At 34.7% G+C, this 15,394-nt stretch overlaps 1 protein-coding gene across 2 annotated transcripts in view; it reads left to right on the forward strand.

The window, feature by feature from the left end:
- The window catches only part of LOC110032524, a 117,726-nt gene extending 102,899 nt beyond the window's left edge, over nucleotides 1-14,827 (forward strand). Inside the window, exon 18 of one of the 2 annotated variants that reach the window (XM_020736184.1) lies at nucleotides 14,393-14,827. In XM_020736184.1, the coding sequence (XP_020591843.1) occupies nucleotides 14,393-14,503 (111 nt within the window). In that variant the 3' untranslated portion in view covers nucleotides 14,504-14,827. The remainder of the gene's footprint in view (nucleotides 1-14,392) is intronic. The other variant, XM_020736185.1, reaches the window with a different exon arrangement.
- The last annotated feature ends 567 nt before the right edge of the window (nucleotides 14,828-15,394 follow it).

Here is a 15,394-nt window from a genome sequence, read left to right on the forward strand (position 1 = left end):
TTTTTTCCATGTGTTGAAGAAAAAATCGCCGAAGTAGGAAGGATAGGAGTAGAGAAAACATCACACTCGAAAAAATCGTAAAGAACCCTCAAATCTGCGATTAGAAGAAGAAAAATGCTCGTTATACCTCAGATCTGTCGAGCGCGGGGCAACGAAGCAAGAGGACGAAGGAGAGCCGCAAGGGAACTCGTTAGGGCTGAAGAGAAACAAAAGGGGTAAGCGGGACAATGGGTAAGAGGAAAGCGGGGACCGTGGCCTAATATCGCGGCCGCGGATCGATCCGCTTCGCCAAAAATTTGCCACGAAACGCCGAACCAAACGCCGGAATGCGGGACGAAGCGGCTGTCGCACGCCGCGCCGCGCAGCAGAAGCCGAACCAAACAGGCCCTAAATATCTCTAATCAGAAGGCTATAGGTAAACTAACCTAAATTTGGGAGTAACACACCCTAAACATTTGAATGTAGACTCACAATTTTTGATGATTAAATATGAACACATATTCCTTGATAAGATAAGGACATAAAAAACCATTAAATTAAGTAATTGAAATAAAGCCCTAAACAAATTCTAATAGAAACCTGAGATGCATTTTTGGTTTTGTACATACTAACATAATGATAACATAACACAACAATTAACTCAAAACCTTATGATTTGAGCTTGATATTTTTTATTTTGGTATTAAAAGCATGCTAACACGATTGATTTTATGAGTTGACTTGAAAGCCCTTTGATTTATATGTAGACATGTATAACATTAATTTTTTTTTTTAAAGAAAGATGGTTAATCTTATAATTAAGTGCAAATAGACATGAAGGGCTAAATTACTTTAAATTTGCATGGGAAAGAATGTTATACGTTGGCTTTTGAATGTTGAATTCCTTACTTGGGGATCTTCCTAGCTTTCCTTTGTTTGCTCCTTGAATTCTTCTCCTTGATTGGTCCTTGATTTTCTCCATTCTAAATGAAAAAAAGAGTGAGGGAGGCTTGGGTTTGATGTTTTAGAAGAGAGAAATTGAAAGGGGGAGGGACAAGGCATGAAATCGAGAGAAGAGTTGAGAAGAGTGGGGAATTTCGTGAATAATGGGGAGAGAATGGCTGTTATAGCGTGAGATAGGAAGAGAGGATTGGGGGTTATGGCTAGAGAAAAGGGGAGGGGGGGGAGTGGGTGGTTGTATGGAGGGATGGCTAAGATTATGAGTGGAGTTGGATTTTTGAATTTGATGGGTAGGATTCAATTGGTTTGGAGCGAATTTTTGTTGTTGTAAATTAGGCCAATAGGAATTGAGCACTAGGATAGGTGTGGTGGCCAAAAAAGAGCGGTTAGATGAGAGATTAAATGGTTAGTTTAGATTGAGTGGCATTTTGGTAATTAAGACTAAAGGGAGGGGCTTTTCTATAAATTGGACAAGGACAATCATAAAATCTTGAAATTATATATCATTTTGAAGAGGACAAAATAAGGTTTCCAACGGACTTAAGTGTTTCAAAAACTTAATTCTCTAGCTCAAGTTGTGGTCATTTAAAGTTAGGAGGTGGTTGTGGAAGGTGGTTGTGAGGTGGTTATAGTAAAAAAATTGACCTTTGTACATTTGATAGAGAAAAAAATTAAGAAATATAACGGTTCAATTGGTATTTTCCAATTCAAGCTTAATAAAGAAATAATACTGGTCAAAGTGGGCCCTAGCATAAGGTAGAAAATAGTCAATTTTGACAAAAAAAAGTTATTGGATTTTATTGATGCAAATAGTGTATTTTTAAGTTTAGAACAACTTTTGTTAAGACTGAGGTTGATTTGAAGTTGTTTTGAATGAGTTATAGTCAAGTTCATTTTATCTCTCTTAATTATTATTTTCTTAAAAGGTGTCCAAATTGGGTCAAAATTGAAGAATGAACTTATTTAAAAGATTTTGATGATATGAACATAATGATGAAGTCTTTTAAAAAACAGCTCGTTGAAAATTTTTTATCTAAAATTATGTCATGTAAAGGGACCATAAGTGCACAGCTTTATGTAAAAACTATTTCAATTGATCATCAAATTAGTTTGCATGGTTTTCTTAGTGATAATAGGACTCATGCAATTTTTAAAATGTGATTTTGAGCCTTACAATAATCTTGGGAGTGAAATCAATAAGATCAGGGTTTGAATGAAAGTCAAACTAAAGTGAAGTCTTTTTAAGCTTAAGTCAAGGAAAATATGATTTACTAAAAATGAACAGGCACTTCATCTCTTGACCTCCTTTAATACTTTATCTCAATGCATTGTGGTCTTTTTTCTTTTCCACTGGAGTCATCACTACAGGAAGGATTCAAGTATTTTTTCCTCTTTCTTCTCTTTGGATCTCACTATCACGCTCATAGGTGGCATCCTTTCAGGTTTTTTTCTCAATTTCATCGATCCTTTGCAGCACTTGGTAAATTTACCGCTGTATAGCTTTTATGATGAACTTTTGATCAGGTTCTGGCAATTGACTTCTCGGTGGTATGATTTAATTTCGGGTATAGGCAATGCTAGAAACCGTTGGATATGACTAGAATTAGACTTAGCTCTGATTCTAAATAATACCAGAATTAATCCAAACCATACTAGGAGAAATAAATATTATTACTGAAAAACAAATAGCCGGTAAAAAAAAATCACCATAAATATGACACACAAAAATCTGAAATAGTAAATACCAAGAAATGAGAACACACTCAAACTATGGCGGATCTCGAGGTGGTGATGTTGATCTGCGAGGAGTCGATAAGTGGCGATATGGTGGACGAGCTTGTTGACCAACAAAAAATAGCAAGGTGGCGGTTTCCCGAGTTCTGGAAGCAAGCAGACAGAAGATAATGATGTGGAAAAGCTATTTTGGTTGATGGCAGCAAGTGGCAAAGAGTTAGGGCACAGTGATATAGGGCTCATCATTAGTTGAGCCAACTAGGGATGTTGAACTGGATCAACAGAGCTTGTTCAAGAGCTAGCGGTCCTTTCTATTTGGTTAAGGCTTACCCCCATAGGTATATATTATTATATATATGTTGTTTTTTTTATTAAGGCTCAGTTTTTGCTTCAATTTTTCTATCGTCCGTGTCTTTCTCATTTGCTAGGACTGTATCTGATGACTGTATCATGCTCAAAGGTGGTGGTTATCGCTATGTATTTCTTCCCCCTTTCCCCTTCTCCCACCTAAAGCTGGCTACTCTTAGCCAGACCCTTAGCTCTATCTATAGCCTACCCGACTCCTTAAAATACTCACCACCCCTTCCCTACTACAGCCATCCCACCATACCTTATTGTCGCCGACCTCCCTGCCATCCAACAACCAAACACAATCGTCCCTTATTGCCTTCCAACAATTCCACCACTTCCACAGATGTTTTTCCTCTCTAAACCGCTACACCACCACCATCGACCGAAGCCTTGTTGAGTTTGTGCATTTTTTTGCTATTTCCTAATTAGTGCGTGGTTGTGTTTGTGAGGTGGTGGTATGGTGGATGTGTTGGTGTCTTAACGTGCTAATGCGTGGATGTTGTGTGCGGAGGTGGTGACATTGGTGATGATATTATGACATTCCTATTTTTCTTTAATTTATGTTAATTAGTTTTTTTCATGTTAGTAATATAATGGTTAAGAAAAAAGAGGTCGGTCCATCTGCAATGTAGGATAAAAAGAAAATAAATTTTTTACGACCTTTGCCTCAATGATGACGAACTGAGCAATAGGTTAACATCCTATTTCAACTAGGAAAGTTGGTAAAATATTATTAGGGTTTAGTGTTTAGGGTTAAAAAATAAGTGGGATCAGCTAAAGAAGGATTAAAAAATGTTGAAGAAATTAAAGCGAGGATCAACGGGCTCAGGGTGGGATCCAGTAAAACGAACGATTGATGCTTTCAAGGATTGGTGGGCAAAAAGACCGGCGGTGAGCATTTTTTGAAATGTCTCATATTTTTGTTAACTTTAATTTGTTTTTAAATACATGTTATATGAATTTGTAGGTGGTGTCAGCTGCAGAAAAGTTTAAATACAGTGGAATCGATCATGAGTTGGAGAAGTTAGATCGTATGTTTAGAGGTATCGTGGCGATGGACAGTAGTGCATGTAACCCCAGTGAGGCGTGGTTTGGTAGCATCCCTATAATTTTGGGAGCTGACCAAACAGGTGATTTCATTGAAGGCCCTAGCCCGAACTTCCATGAAGTTGAGTTCACAAGACAGTCAAAGCAACCCCTTGAAAAAAAAAGTGGGAGTTGCTTTCCTTAGTAGCCAGATCTTACAGTTGGTTGCTTCATGTAGCAATGATTTCGGCTCATCACAAACAACTTCTGTGTAGTAGTTTATGAAAATTTTTGATGAAACTCCAGAAATTTTTGACACACTGTTGTATTTGTTCTCTATGAAGTTGCTTGAAAATTCGATCCGGGGAGAGTTTTCATAGCGATGCAGCTGGCCGTAGGGCTGCTTACCTACGTAGTTGCATGGGATCAGTGACATTTGAGGGACAATTTTTAAATTAGATTATTGTGGGATATTTCTATTTTTTTATGGTTTTTCATGATGCTTTGGATATTTATGTTGCTTTGAACATGTCAATTTACTTGAGAGTTTTTCAATTCTCGTTATGTTTTCTATTTACTTTTGTAATGTTATTTGCTTAAATTGATTTTGTTTGTAACCTTACATGATTGTGGCTAATTCATTGATGCTTTCGTGATAGTTACTTCGATATCGAAATACATGGATGCAATTAGAGAAAGACGCAGAATGAGAGTTGCAGTTGTCGTATACTTGATGTATAAATATTATAACTCGTACATAGAGCGCTCCCTTTGCATAACATTCTCATATGTTAGCGATAAATGGGTTGGGGAGTTGCTTGCAAGCTTCCCAACGAGATTTAGCAGTATGCTCCACATGACAGACGGTTTCACCGATCTATTGGAGGAACTACAAAGAATTTATAGACTTCATGGCTCATCCAGAACGATTTTGCGAGACGTGTTGACAACAATCCTCTATATATTGTTGTAGAATGAATCAATGCGATGGTAATGAAGCGATTTCAACACTCTTCTGAAATGATTTACAGATACTTTTCAGTAATATTGAATGCACTTGTCGGTTTTTCTTCACAAGTCATAAAATCAACAGATCCTACATTCGAACGCACTCCCGCACAGATTTCATATGATGTGCGGTATATGTCATACTTTAAGTTAATTTGTTCTATTTATTACATTCAATTTTCATATAAATATTGTAATTACGTAATTATTTATTATCTTTTTAAAATTGTATTAGAGCAATCGATGGATCACACGTTGATGCACGTGTTCAAAATAATGAGAAGATCATATTTATCGGTAGTTGTAGGTTCCCGACGCAGAATGTCATGGCATTATGCGACTTCAATTGTACTTCACTTTTGTCATGGCTGTTGACCTCATTTTGAGGTCATTTCTCCTCTTCTTAGATTATAGGATCTAGCTCTAAGGCTTCCTATCGACTATCTTAGAGGACTAGAGCTGGGACCCACCCCTTTTTAGAAACCACTTCGTTTCTCTTGCGGTGTCTCTCCTGGGTGGTCTCGAACCATCATTTTTGGGTCGAGTGGTTAAGGAGCAACATGTGGAAAATCAAAGAGAAGTTCACAATAGGATCTCAAACCCTAGGGAAACCCCTTTATGACTTTATCAACGCACACACACACACAAAATCGACTAGGTTGCACAAAGTCGGACTAAAATTGAACTTAAATAGGGTGAAAAGTATAAACTTGTTTAGACGACCCCCGATGACGAAATGTATTGCATCGGCGCGTCCGAGACGTCAATTTTAGCTAGGGATGACACTCATATTGCCATAATTCTAAATGCATGATTAAGGTCACATTCTAGTTTACATTTTGACAAGCTTGATAAGTTACAATGCTTCACTTTTACAAAAATCTGAAACTTTGTTTACATGTTTTATTTGCAAAAGATTGGAAAGTTTTTGGTGTCTTGCTTTTCAAAATCTGAAAACTTTGGTGCTTTATTTTTGCAAAAATCTAAAATGTTTCATGTGCAATTGATAAGGATTGGAGAATTTTGGGTGCCTTGCTTTTGAAAATCTGAAAGTTCTATGTATGTTATTTGCAAAATCTGAAAGTTGTAGGTGTGTTATTTGCAAAAGTCTAAAAGCTATAGTTTTGTTACTTGCAAAAATTTGTAAGCTTCGATGCTTTACTTTCACAAATATTTGAAAATTTCTATGTTCTATTTGGAAAGTTTGGTCTCTTAAATATGAAATGTTGAGCATGCGTGGTATGGTGGTGGCCATTTTTTTTTTAATTGTTTGTTTTTCCTTTCTTAAGTTATGGAAGAGGCGCCTATGAAATGCTACTTGATATCCACTATTGTTGACTTGGAATAGGTTCAGGAGCTTTTCTTCGCTCCCCATCTTGCTGATTTTTGGAAGAAATACAAGTTTTGTTTTTGGAGGGGTTCGAAGGCCATTGAATTCCTATTTGTTTGCAATATTTGACATCGAAGTTTTATCTTCTATACTTACGAGAAACAAATTCATTTCAATGGCTTCCTACATTTGTTGTGCAATGAATTTTAACGTTTGCCCTTCAATCATATTTCATATCAGTGCACTTGGGAAACTCAATCACGTCTTTTGTTGTTTGATATGGATAAACTTTGGATACATATATGATATGCTACATTTGATCAATAGTAAGTGTTGGTACTGCACCTGTTAGAGCTTATGCTAGAGCTTATGCGTGGATTCATGTTGAACTTGGGCTGATTTGGAAACGATTGATACAAGGTTTTGAAACACTTTGGTTCTGCTTTGGAGCAGCTTTTGAGCATTGTTTTGAAGCATGATTGGGCTGCACTTGAGGAACTCTTTAGTGAGATTTAAATTACATTTTGAGACTTTATTCTTTAAGGTTTAAATTGCATTTTGAGGCCTTATTCGTTAAGGTTTAAGTTACATTTTTCAGACTTTTATACATCGATTTGGGCATTTTTAAGTGTTGATTTTTGGAGGCTTTTTTAAACACCTTTTGGAACTGATTCGATAATTTTTTCGGGTTGATTTGATTTTTATTTTGAAAGAATTTAAACGTTTTTAGGCCGATTCACTTGTGGTTTTGCTCCTTGCTTAGTCGATTTGTTTGTTTAAAAGTGAGTCGGCCTCCCTTTTTAGTTGATTTTTTTATAACGGTTAAGTTAAAAATGAGAATTTTTGATTTAATTATTTTCAGGATTGGCCGTAAAAAAATAACAAAATAAAAAGAAAGGGGAGGGAATTAACAAAAAAATAATATTTAGTCTGTTGAGATGATTGAAACCTAAAAGGTAAATAGGGCAACCAACCATTCACTATTTCTTTTACATAAAAAGGATAAAATTGTAATTGTGATAATTGTTGAGAATTGGGTAAAAGTAAGAGCTTAAATGATTCAAGAGTTAGGGGCATGAATTGAAAGATCAATTGACCATCAATTAAGACCCCTAAGCATTGGATAGACTTAAGCCCAATTGTTTTAATTAGGATTGAAACACATTTCACGTACCTTTTTGCCAAAATTATAGGTTTACCCCCTATGTCTTAAGAGTCGGATGGTGAGCTAAGTTTGATATAAAGATGTTCGAGGATTAGTTGGAAAATGCTTAATTGATGCTAGAACACTTTAAAACACTTCAAGCTCAAGTTAAATTGTAGGCCTCCTAGATTTTAGGTGCACACCCAAGGTGAGAGTTCATCTACCTAATTTTCAAACAGGCACTGAAACTAGACACGATCCTAATTCACAAGTTAGCTAAAGCAATAGATAAGGTATGCACTAAGCTGTGGTTTATGACTGATTTAATTAAATCAAATAATGAAATTTTTTTCATAACTTGACATAAAATGAAACCCAATGCTCCGGGATTTACACTTAAATCCTCCTGGTAATTGGGGTTATTCCCAATGTCACATATAAATCACCCACCCTTAGTCTTTTATATATGATGTGTTTTGTTTTATTTGTTTGTCTTTTTTTTTTCTACGATTTGTTTCGAGTTTCTATAGGTTGATTTCAGTTTTCCTTAGGGCTTTCCATGTGCTAATCCGTCATTTATTATGTTACACATAAACACATGTTTGTCCTGCTAGCTGAATTTTTCTACTATATTGTTACCTGCGACGTTGATCCCATTTACAAGTGCAACAACAACAAGAAAAATCAGGTACCCAAACTTTATAGTATATTTATAGCACTGTACTGCATTTTCTTATACTGTTTTATTTACAGCACTTTATACTATTTTCATTTATTGTTCTTCCTTATAACATAGTTTGTTTATGCATGCTTTAAGTTAACTACAAAACCTTTCCCTGGTTTAGGAGATATACAGCAGTAAGTCACCAATAACAATATTGCACATTCACATATAAGACACTAAACCTGAAACTACTACTACATGGGATATAAAACAAATCTTAGTGGGCAGCACAACCAGGATGTAGCGGATGGAGGATGGGGATCTACAACAGTACAATAAGTCTACGACAACTAAACATTTTTCGTAGCTTAAATAATAACCCACAGGACTTCGAGGTTGTTTGCTTAGCACAACATAAATCCTCAGTAGCTTAAATAATAACCCACAGGACTTCGAGGTCGTTTGCTTAGCACAACATAAATCCTCACTTTATTTTTTAGGCTTTTGCACAACTCTGCTATGCAATTATGAGTCCTAACATTTTTAGGATTTCGAGATTATCGTACGGAACGGTGTAAATACTCCACATCTTTCTAGGTCATTTGTACGATTAGATATCATGTGAATTTAAGTCCTAAATTCTAAAAATAAATTGCTGGATTAAACATTGAATAACATCATTTCAAAGACATAAAACTAAATAATAGAATAGTTGGGAGGTCACCGGGGTTCTCCTCAAATTCGTGATATCCCTTACTCTTCATTCCTTTGGATTCTTTAAAATAACTATTCTTGCTTGAGCCACTCCCATTTGATTTTCTCGTGTCAAATCTTGGAAACCTAAACTTTGAAATCTTGAAGGCAGAACCACTGATCTTAATCGAGAGTTTTTCTCAAGTGACCCCGATCATTTAAGATATAATTAAATATAGGGGTTTGTCTCTATAGGGAAATTGGATTCTAGGTAAATAAACTTTCTCTAGTCCTTATATTAGATAAGGGAACTTCTCGACCACACATAAAAGGTTTTGCAGACCAAACGTATGTCACAAACTTTTTACTTTAGGTTGTTGAGCCTACTGTCATGTGAAATATTTATCCTTCGGAAAAATGTATTATATGATGTATCACTCTCAGTCATCCAAACTATTCAAGATGTGAGACTCATTTGGTCTCATATATTTTTAAATTAAAATGTTACTTTCAAAAATCATATTTACATCAAAACTATTTTTAGATTTTACAAAAATCATCCTTCCAAAATAACGGCCGACAATTGCCAGTTGGGAGGGCAGTGCAAATGACGGCCGAATTTTCAAATCTGCAACATAGAATAACAAGTATAACTTCTCACATCCACCCAAAGGTTCGCTTGAGACTGAGCTACTCTCATACTTTTTTACTGTCAACATTAATTGCTCAATTCACATCAGGTCAGTACTATTTGATCGATGCTAGGTATTCATTGCAATGAGGATATCTCAAGCCTAATCCTCTTACTAGATACGACATACTTGATTTTGAGCGAGTCAGCAATGTCGCATTCGCAGGAAAGAAATGTTCAACAAAAAATATTCATTCTTAATCAGAGTTATTGAGATGATTTTTGGTGTTTGGAAGAACAAATGAGTTATACTTCGCAATATTTCATCTCACCCGTTTCCCAAACAAGTGCAGATTGTGATTGCCACAATGACTCTCCACAATTATATTCGATAACATCCTTTCTGCAACAACATCGACTTCCGTAGGGCGGACGAGGATCATGAACATTTCTCTGCCGAGGCATTTGAGTACCGTCTTGGACAATCTATCACAGACCGAAAATGATATTCCCGAGACATGTACTAAAGCCGGGGAAGTTGAGAATGACTTACGGATGCGATAATTGGAGGGTGATTGAAGTTTTTATCATACTCTTAATTTTGATGGTTGTTAAAGAGATTCACTATTTATTATATCAGTGTTTTAGATAATTCAGATTTATTTACGTTCCTTGTGTATTTGATATTGATTGTCTTGATTTTTTAACCAATTTGTATTTATCTTCTTTTTCATTTTTTTTTTGTTTTTTTTGTGAGTTTTGGAGGCCTATGATGATATGTTTGATCTTATAGGTTCTTCTAGATTATCTGTTTATCGCTATTGGTTAATGTCACATGTGAAATCTTAATGAAGGCAACAAAACTTTTTTTTTGTGATACAATATTTTAGGTTCTTCTCGATGACATTTTTTTGGTGATATGCTTTTGTGACCCACACGAGTTTGATATTACAATGGTTAAAGACAACCGAGAACCCTTTTTTATAAGGTTTGTTGTCTTCTTGTAGTGACAGATTTGTTGTTTTATATACTGTGTTCTTTGAGACCTCACAATTAGATAAAACCATAATTAGTTTTTTTTTGTTATCAAACTTTACTTGTGTTGTGTCTAATGAGATGTTTTATTAAGCATTCAAGAAAGATGAGCTCAAAGATTTCTGGTACCTCTAATTACAGATGTCTAATGGCCTCACAATTACATAAAACCTATATTAGTCAAAATTCTCTGCTAGCTTCACGCCAACCACATAGCTATGAGAGACATTTTTATGGATGCCCGCAAATAATCACAGAAAACTGTGACTATTTTCAGTGGGCAAATAGGCTGGAAGAATCTACCGTCGAGGGTGATTGGGCATGGAGTATCTCTGGAGGACGGCTTAACTCATGACATACATCATCTGTATTTTAAAAATAATATTATCATATTATTAATTATTATTTTAATTGTCTTTTTTTTAATTTAAGTGATCATGCTACTCATTTTTAAGTGAAGTGTCTATTTTTATTTTGTAATATTCTGCACTGGATTTTTATTTTTAAACTGTAAAATGTATTGGTATGAACAATTCTGTTGCAAAGAATATTAATATACAAGGACAAAATGATTATTTGTCAAAAAAACAACTACAACACAATAGTTTTCAAATTGCAAAAATAAACAGACGGTCAGCTTATCTGCAACAGCTTATTATTTAGTTGTAGCTGCTCTAAACAGATCTTAAGTGTTAGTATTTTTTTTAGGGTTATTAAAAATTAGAAAGAAAAAGAGATGTTAGACGGAATTGTTATCGGGAAAGGAGGAATAACAGTTAAACAGTGAAAGTAGGGTTGTATTTTTTATTTATGTAAATGGTAATGTTTAATTAATTAAATGTTATTAACTTATATTAAATTATGATAATTAATCTTATTGATTAAAATTGGTCGACCAATCAAATTAAAGTACTGGTTGAGGTCGAGGTCGAGATCGAGATCGACATTGTGCATTAAAGGTTTAAGCTGACAAGAATTATCAACAAAAGATGGTGGTAACTATTCTCTTAAGTTACGACAATATTTCTTGTTTTTAAATATATTCTTTCTTGCAGTCAATGAAATTAAATCACATTTGATTCTTCATATCAATAGTCATGGAGTATACATGCTAAATAATATTGTTTTAGTAGTTGCATAATAGTTTATTTTAGAAAAATATTAGATTAATCCATGACCCTTTCGTTCTAATAATTATGTGTATGTTAGCTTATTGCATGACCAGATGTATAATGTTTTTCATTACTTGACCTTTAGATTTTAGTAAATTTGAGTTTATTTATAAGTAGATAAACATAAGTTATCTCATAAGATAATAATGTGTATCATGAATAAATGTAAATATTGTGTATATGAATGCTTGTATGTGCATACTGAAAAGGGTTCACCCTCTTTCCCACAGGCAGAGACTAATGTATGATTATGAGTAGATGCTATACTATCACCCTCGATAATTGTGATGTTCAAATTACTAATTGTTGTGAAGAATATTTGTCAAGGGTGCGTAGGTATCTTCCCACCTCAGACAATCGTGTCAGTTAGATCACAAACCACTGTGTCGACGGGATAATATGATTCACAGGTCTGTTAGATTATATTTTGACAGTGCTCTTGAGACGTGAATTTTAAGAGTTTGAAGTAAAAGTAAATTTAAAGCTAATTCATATCAAATTTTAAGTTATTTCCATTTATTAAATGTCATGAACACATTTATTAGAACATTGTAAGATTTCTATAATGAATTATGAAAGAACAACATTCATATTAATAATATCCCTCTGGGTTACTGTAGTTAAAAAGTGTGATTGTTCCACAAAATTATTTTAAATAACTCATGTTGTTTAAATAATAATTTTTTCAGGTTCTTAGTTTTTGAATAAAATGAATAACAGATGAACTAATTTGTACATGAGGTAAGACTAGCAACTGGAATAGGAAACTTTTATTTGTTCATTCAAATACTTTCTTTAGTGGCACTTTCAATTAATATTTAGATATTAAATTGTTAGTGATATAAATAAATTAATTGAAAACTTAATTTTATCGTCTAATCGTCTATTTCTGTTTTGGTTAATTGCAAGTCTCGGGTCGGGCCATGAAATTCTAGCGACTGAAATAATAGGAAAACAACTCAAAATGATTGTCCGAGGGGAAGGAAAAAACTGAGAATGGTGGCGACAGTGGTGGGGAATGTGTGGGATTGCAGGACTGTAAAGGGAGGGATGTCCTATGATTGCGACAGTGAGCGGGATGGTTGGACAGTGAAGACGGGCAGCTGGAAGGAATGACAACAAAGTGGGAGGTGATTGGAAGGGACAGTGGTAGGTGGAGGAGGTGGTGGTTGGTGGCTGGAGTTGCGGGACGACAGTCAGATTGTTGTCTGGTTGTTCCAGCACCTGCAAAAGGCGACATCATCAATAAGGTGAGAAATGCAAAGGATGGAAAGGTCGGAGATGAATACCTTGCAAGAACAAGCTATTACAGCTAGAGAACCACTCGATTTCTTGGAAGGAGATCACCACCTCGAACGAGCTATAGCCAGATCATCTCCTGCCTTTGGATATAACCCTAGAAGAAAGAAAGAGGATGTCGACAGCTGTCCTGACATAAAACATATGCCAAAAAGTTGTCAACCTAAAACACGAAAAACAAATGTATGATAATTAGGAGTGGCCCAAGAGGACTGGCTGATTCCTCAGCTTCGAAAAAACCTGGACTGGTTCGGTCCAGGTATGAAAAACTGGAGTTAATCCTGTCGCGTGACTTTCCGCATTGCTTTCGTCGTGGGATTTCTTTTGCGTCCCACCCCATGTCACATAACCTTTGCATATTTGCAAAATAAATGAAATGAGAATCCATCTTTACTACATGCACTCACTTGCCTACATTTTATGTCGTTTCCTTTCTCTCACAGCAACCGAGCTAATGAAATTGCAAATTTTGCTTCCCAAATCTTTTAACATTCATTGGTAATAATTGCCACATTCTGTACTAATTGATTTAATTTGATTTAATCCCCTCTTGGAACTCGTTTATTTATGTGCAGAAGTTATTTCCTCATTTTTGGAGTTGGTTTAATTGATGATGTATAGGGGCTTACACATCTCAAACCTTTGTGACAATATTTTTCCCTTGGATTATTTCTCTACGTAATTTCAACGAATAAGTTACTCGTCTACAAACCTCATCGTATTTGTGATATAGATGTCCCTCAATCCAAAAATTAGCAACCAATATTTAATAAATTAAGGCCAATGGACTTTCATTTGTTTTCTCATAATTACGTACTCTGTCATGTTTCATCAAAAGATGAAATTCAGATCATGACATTGGTTGGGTGGAAAAAAAGTGATGTCTAGCTCTCCACTCTCCAACGATGGCCATTTTGTCATGGAATTTGTTTCTTTCATTTAGCAGAAATGCTGCTCAAATCTATATGATTATTTTCTAGGAATATTGACATACATACCAAATAATTCTAATGTGTTCACATATCTAACACCCGAAGTTTGATATTTACATTTATAACACAAGTTTTCATAAACTTATGCATGAAAATTTCACTTTTAAAAAGTTACTAATGGTGTATTTTTTATGTAATGTTAAAGATTTGAGTGTTATGCATGTAAGTGTGAATGTTTAGGTGTTTGATATGTAAAGATATGTAAATACATAAGAATTGAATTGTGTGTTATGTATGTAAATGCCCCTATTTTCTAATGATGAATCTCTATGATTTGCATCATGCATGAAAGTGACTTCTCTTTTTGCCTCCTGCTGCTACTGCTTAAAAATGACATTTTTTTTATGCCATTTAGTTACTAATTAAAATTACAGGATAAACCAAGCAGTCCTGAGGAATCCCGCGAGAGGAAGATCGATAGGAATTCAGCTCAATTCAAACCTGCCGAAGATATGAATGGTCACCCACAGCTAGAACAGCAATAGTTTTCCTGATGGGTGAACCAACTTCTCTCCTACCAGTTTCTTCTGCAAATCTTATATTTACATGAGGTTAAATTTGAATGAATGTAATATCGATGGTGGAGTATTTGGCCTGCCTTATTTATCAACCGTTGCATATAATTTGTTCATTTGTTTCATCCGATCATAATTTTTGTTCAAGCAGGTTATGCAAGTTGCATTACTTCACTCAATATTTCTTTTTGTAAAACACACTAACAAATTCTTGGGAAATTTACATGCATACCACATTACCTTTATGTACTTGTATAACTGACAACTTTCCTTTACAACAATGTTTTTCATAAACTTAAATGCGCATTATATTTTTGTGAAGGGTAGTGATAATGATATTTTTGATGTGATGTTAAATGTGAATGTTTTGGCGCTAGATGTGTAAATACATAAGATTTGTATGGTATGTATTGAAATGCCCCAAAATTCTTTCAGCTCTCGGTTTGCCTCAAACCTCCCTCTCCAAGAATTTCGATATCTGAAAATTCTTCTTTGAGGCTTCTCTGAGCTGCAATCTATATTTTTTATTTTATTATTTATTTTTATTTTTTTTTGGGACCTTGTTACCCTGCCACTCCGGCTTTTATAAATTACATTTAAAATATAGTAAAATTAGCATTTGCGTATGAGATGATTTTCTGCAGACGTTAATAGAAACGCAAGGGTTTGTTTGCGATAAGTTTTATTTTGTATTATATCTTAATTTTAGAAAATATATTTGTTTTGCTTTAGTTTTGTTATTATTATTTCTAATAAGTAGAATAAATTTTTGTAAACCTTCAAAATAATTTTTAGCTATTCTTTTTTTTTTTTGGTTGAGATGAGTCAGTAGTTGCTTTTGTTCACCTCGTATGCTATATA

This window comes from Phalaenopsis equestris, unplaced genomic scaffold, assembly GCF_001263595.1.
Source record: "Phalaenopsis equestris unplaced genomic scaffold, ASM126359v1 Scaffold000961, whole genome shotgun sequence".
NCBI lineage: Eukaryota > Viridiplantae > Streptophyta > Magnoliopsida > Asparagales > Orchidaceae > Phalaenopsis > Phalaenopsis equestris.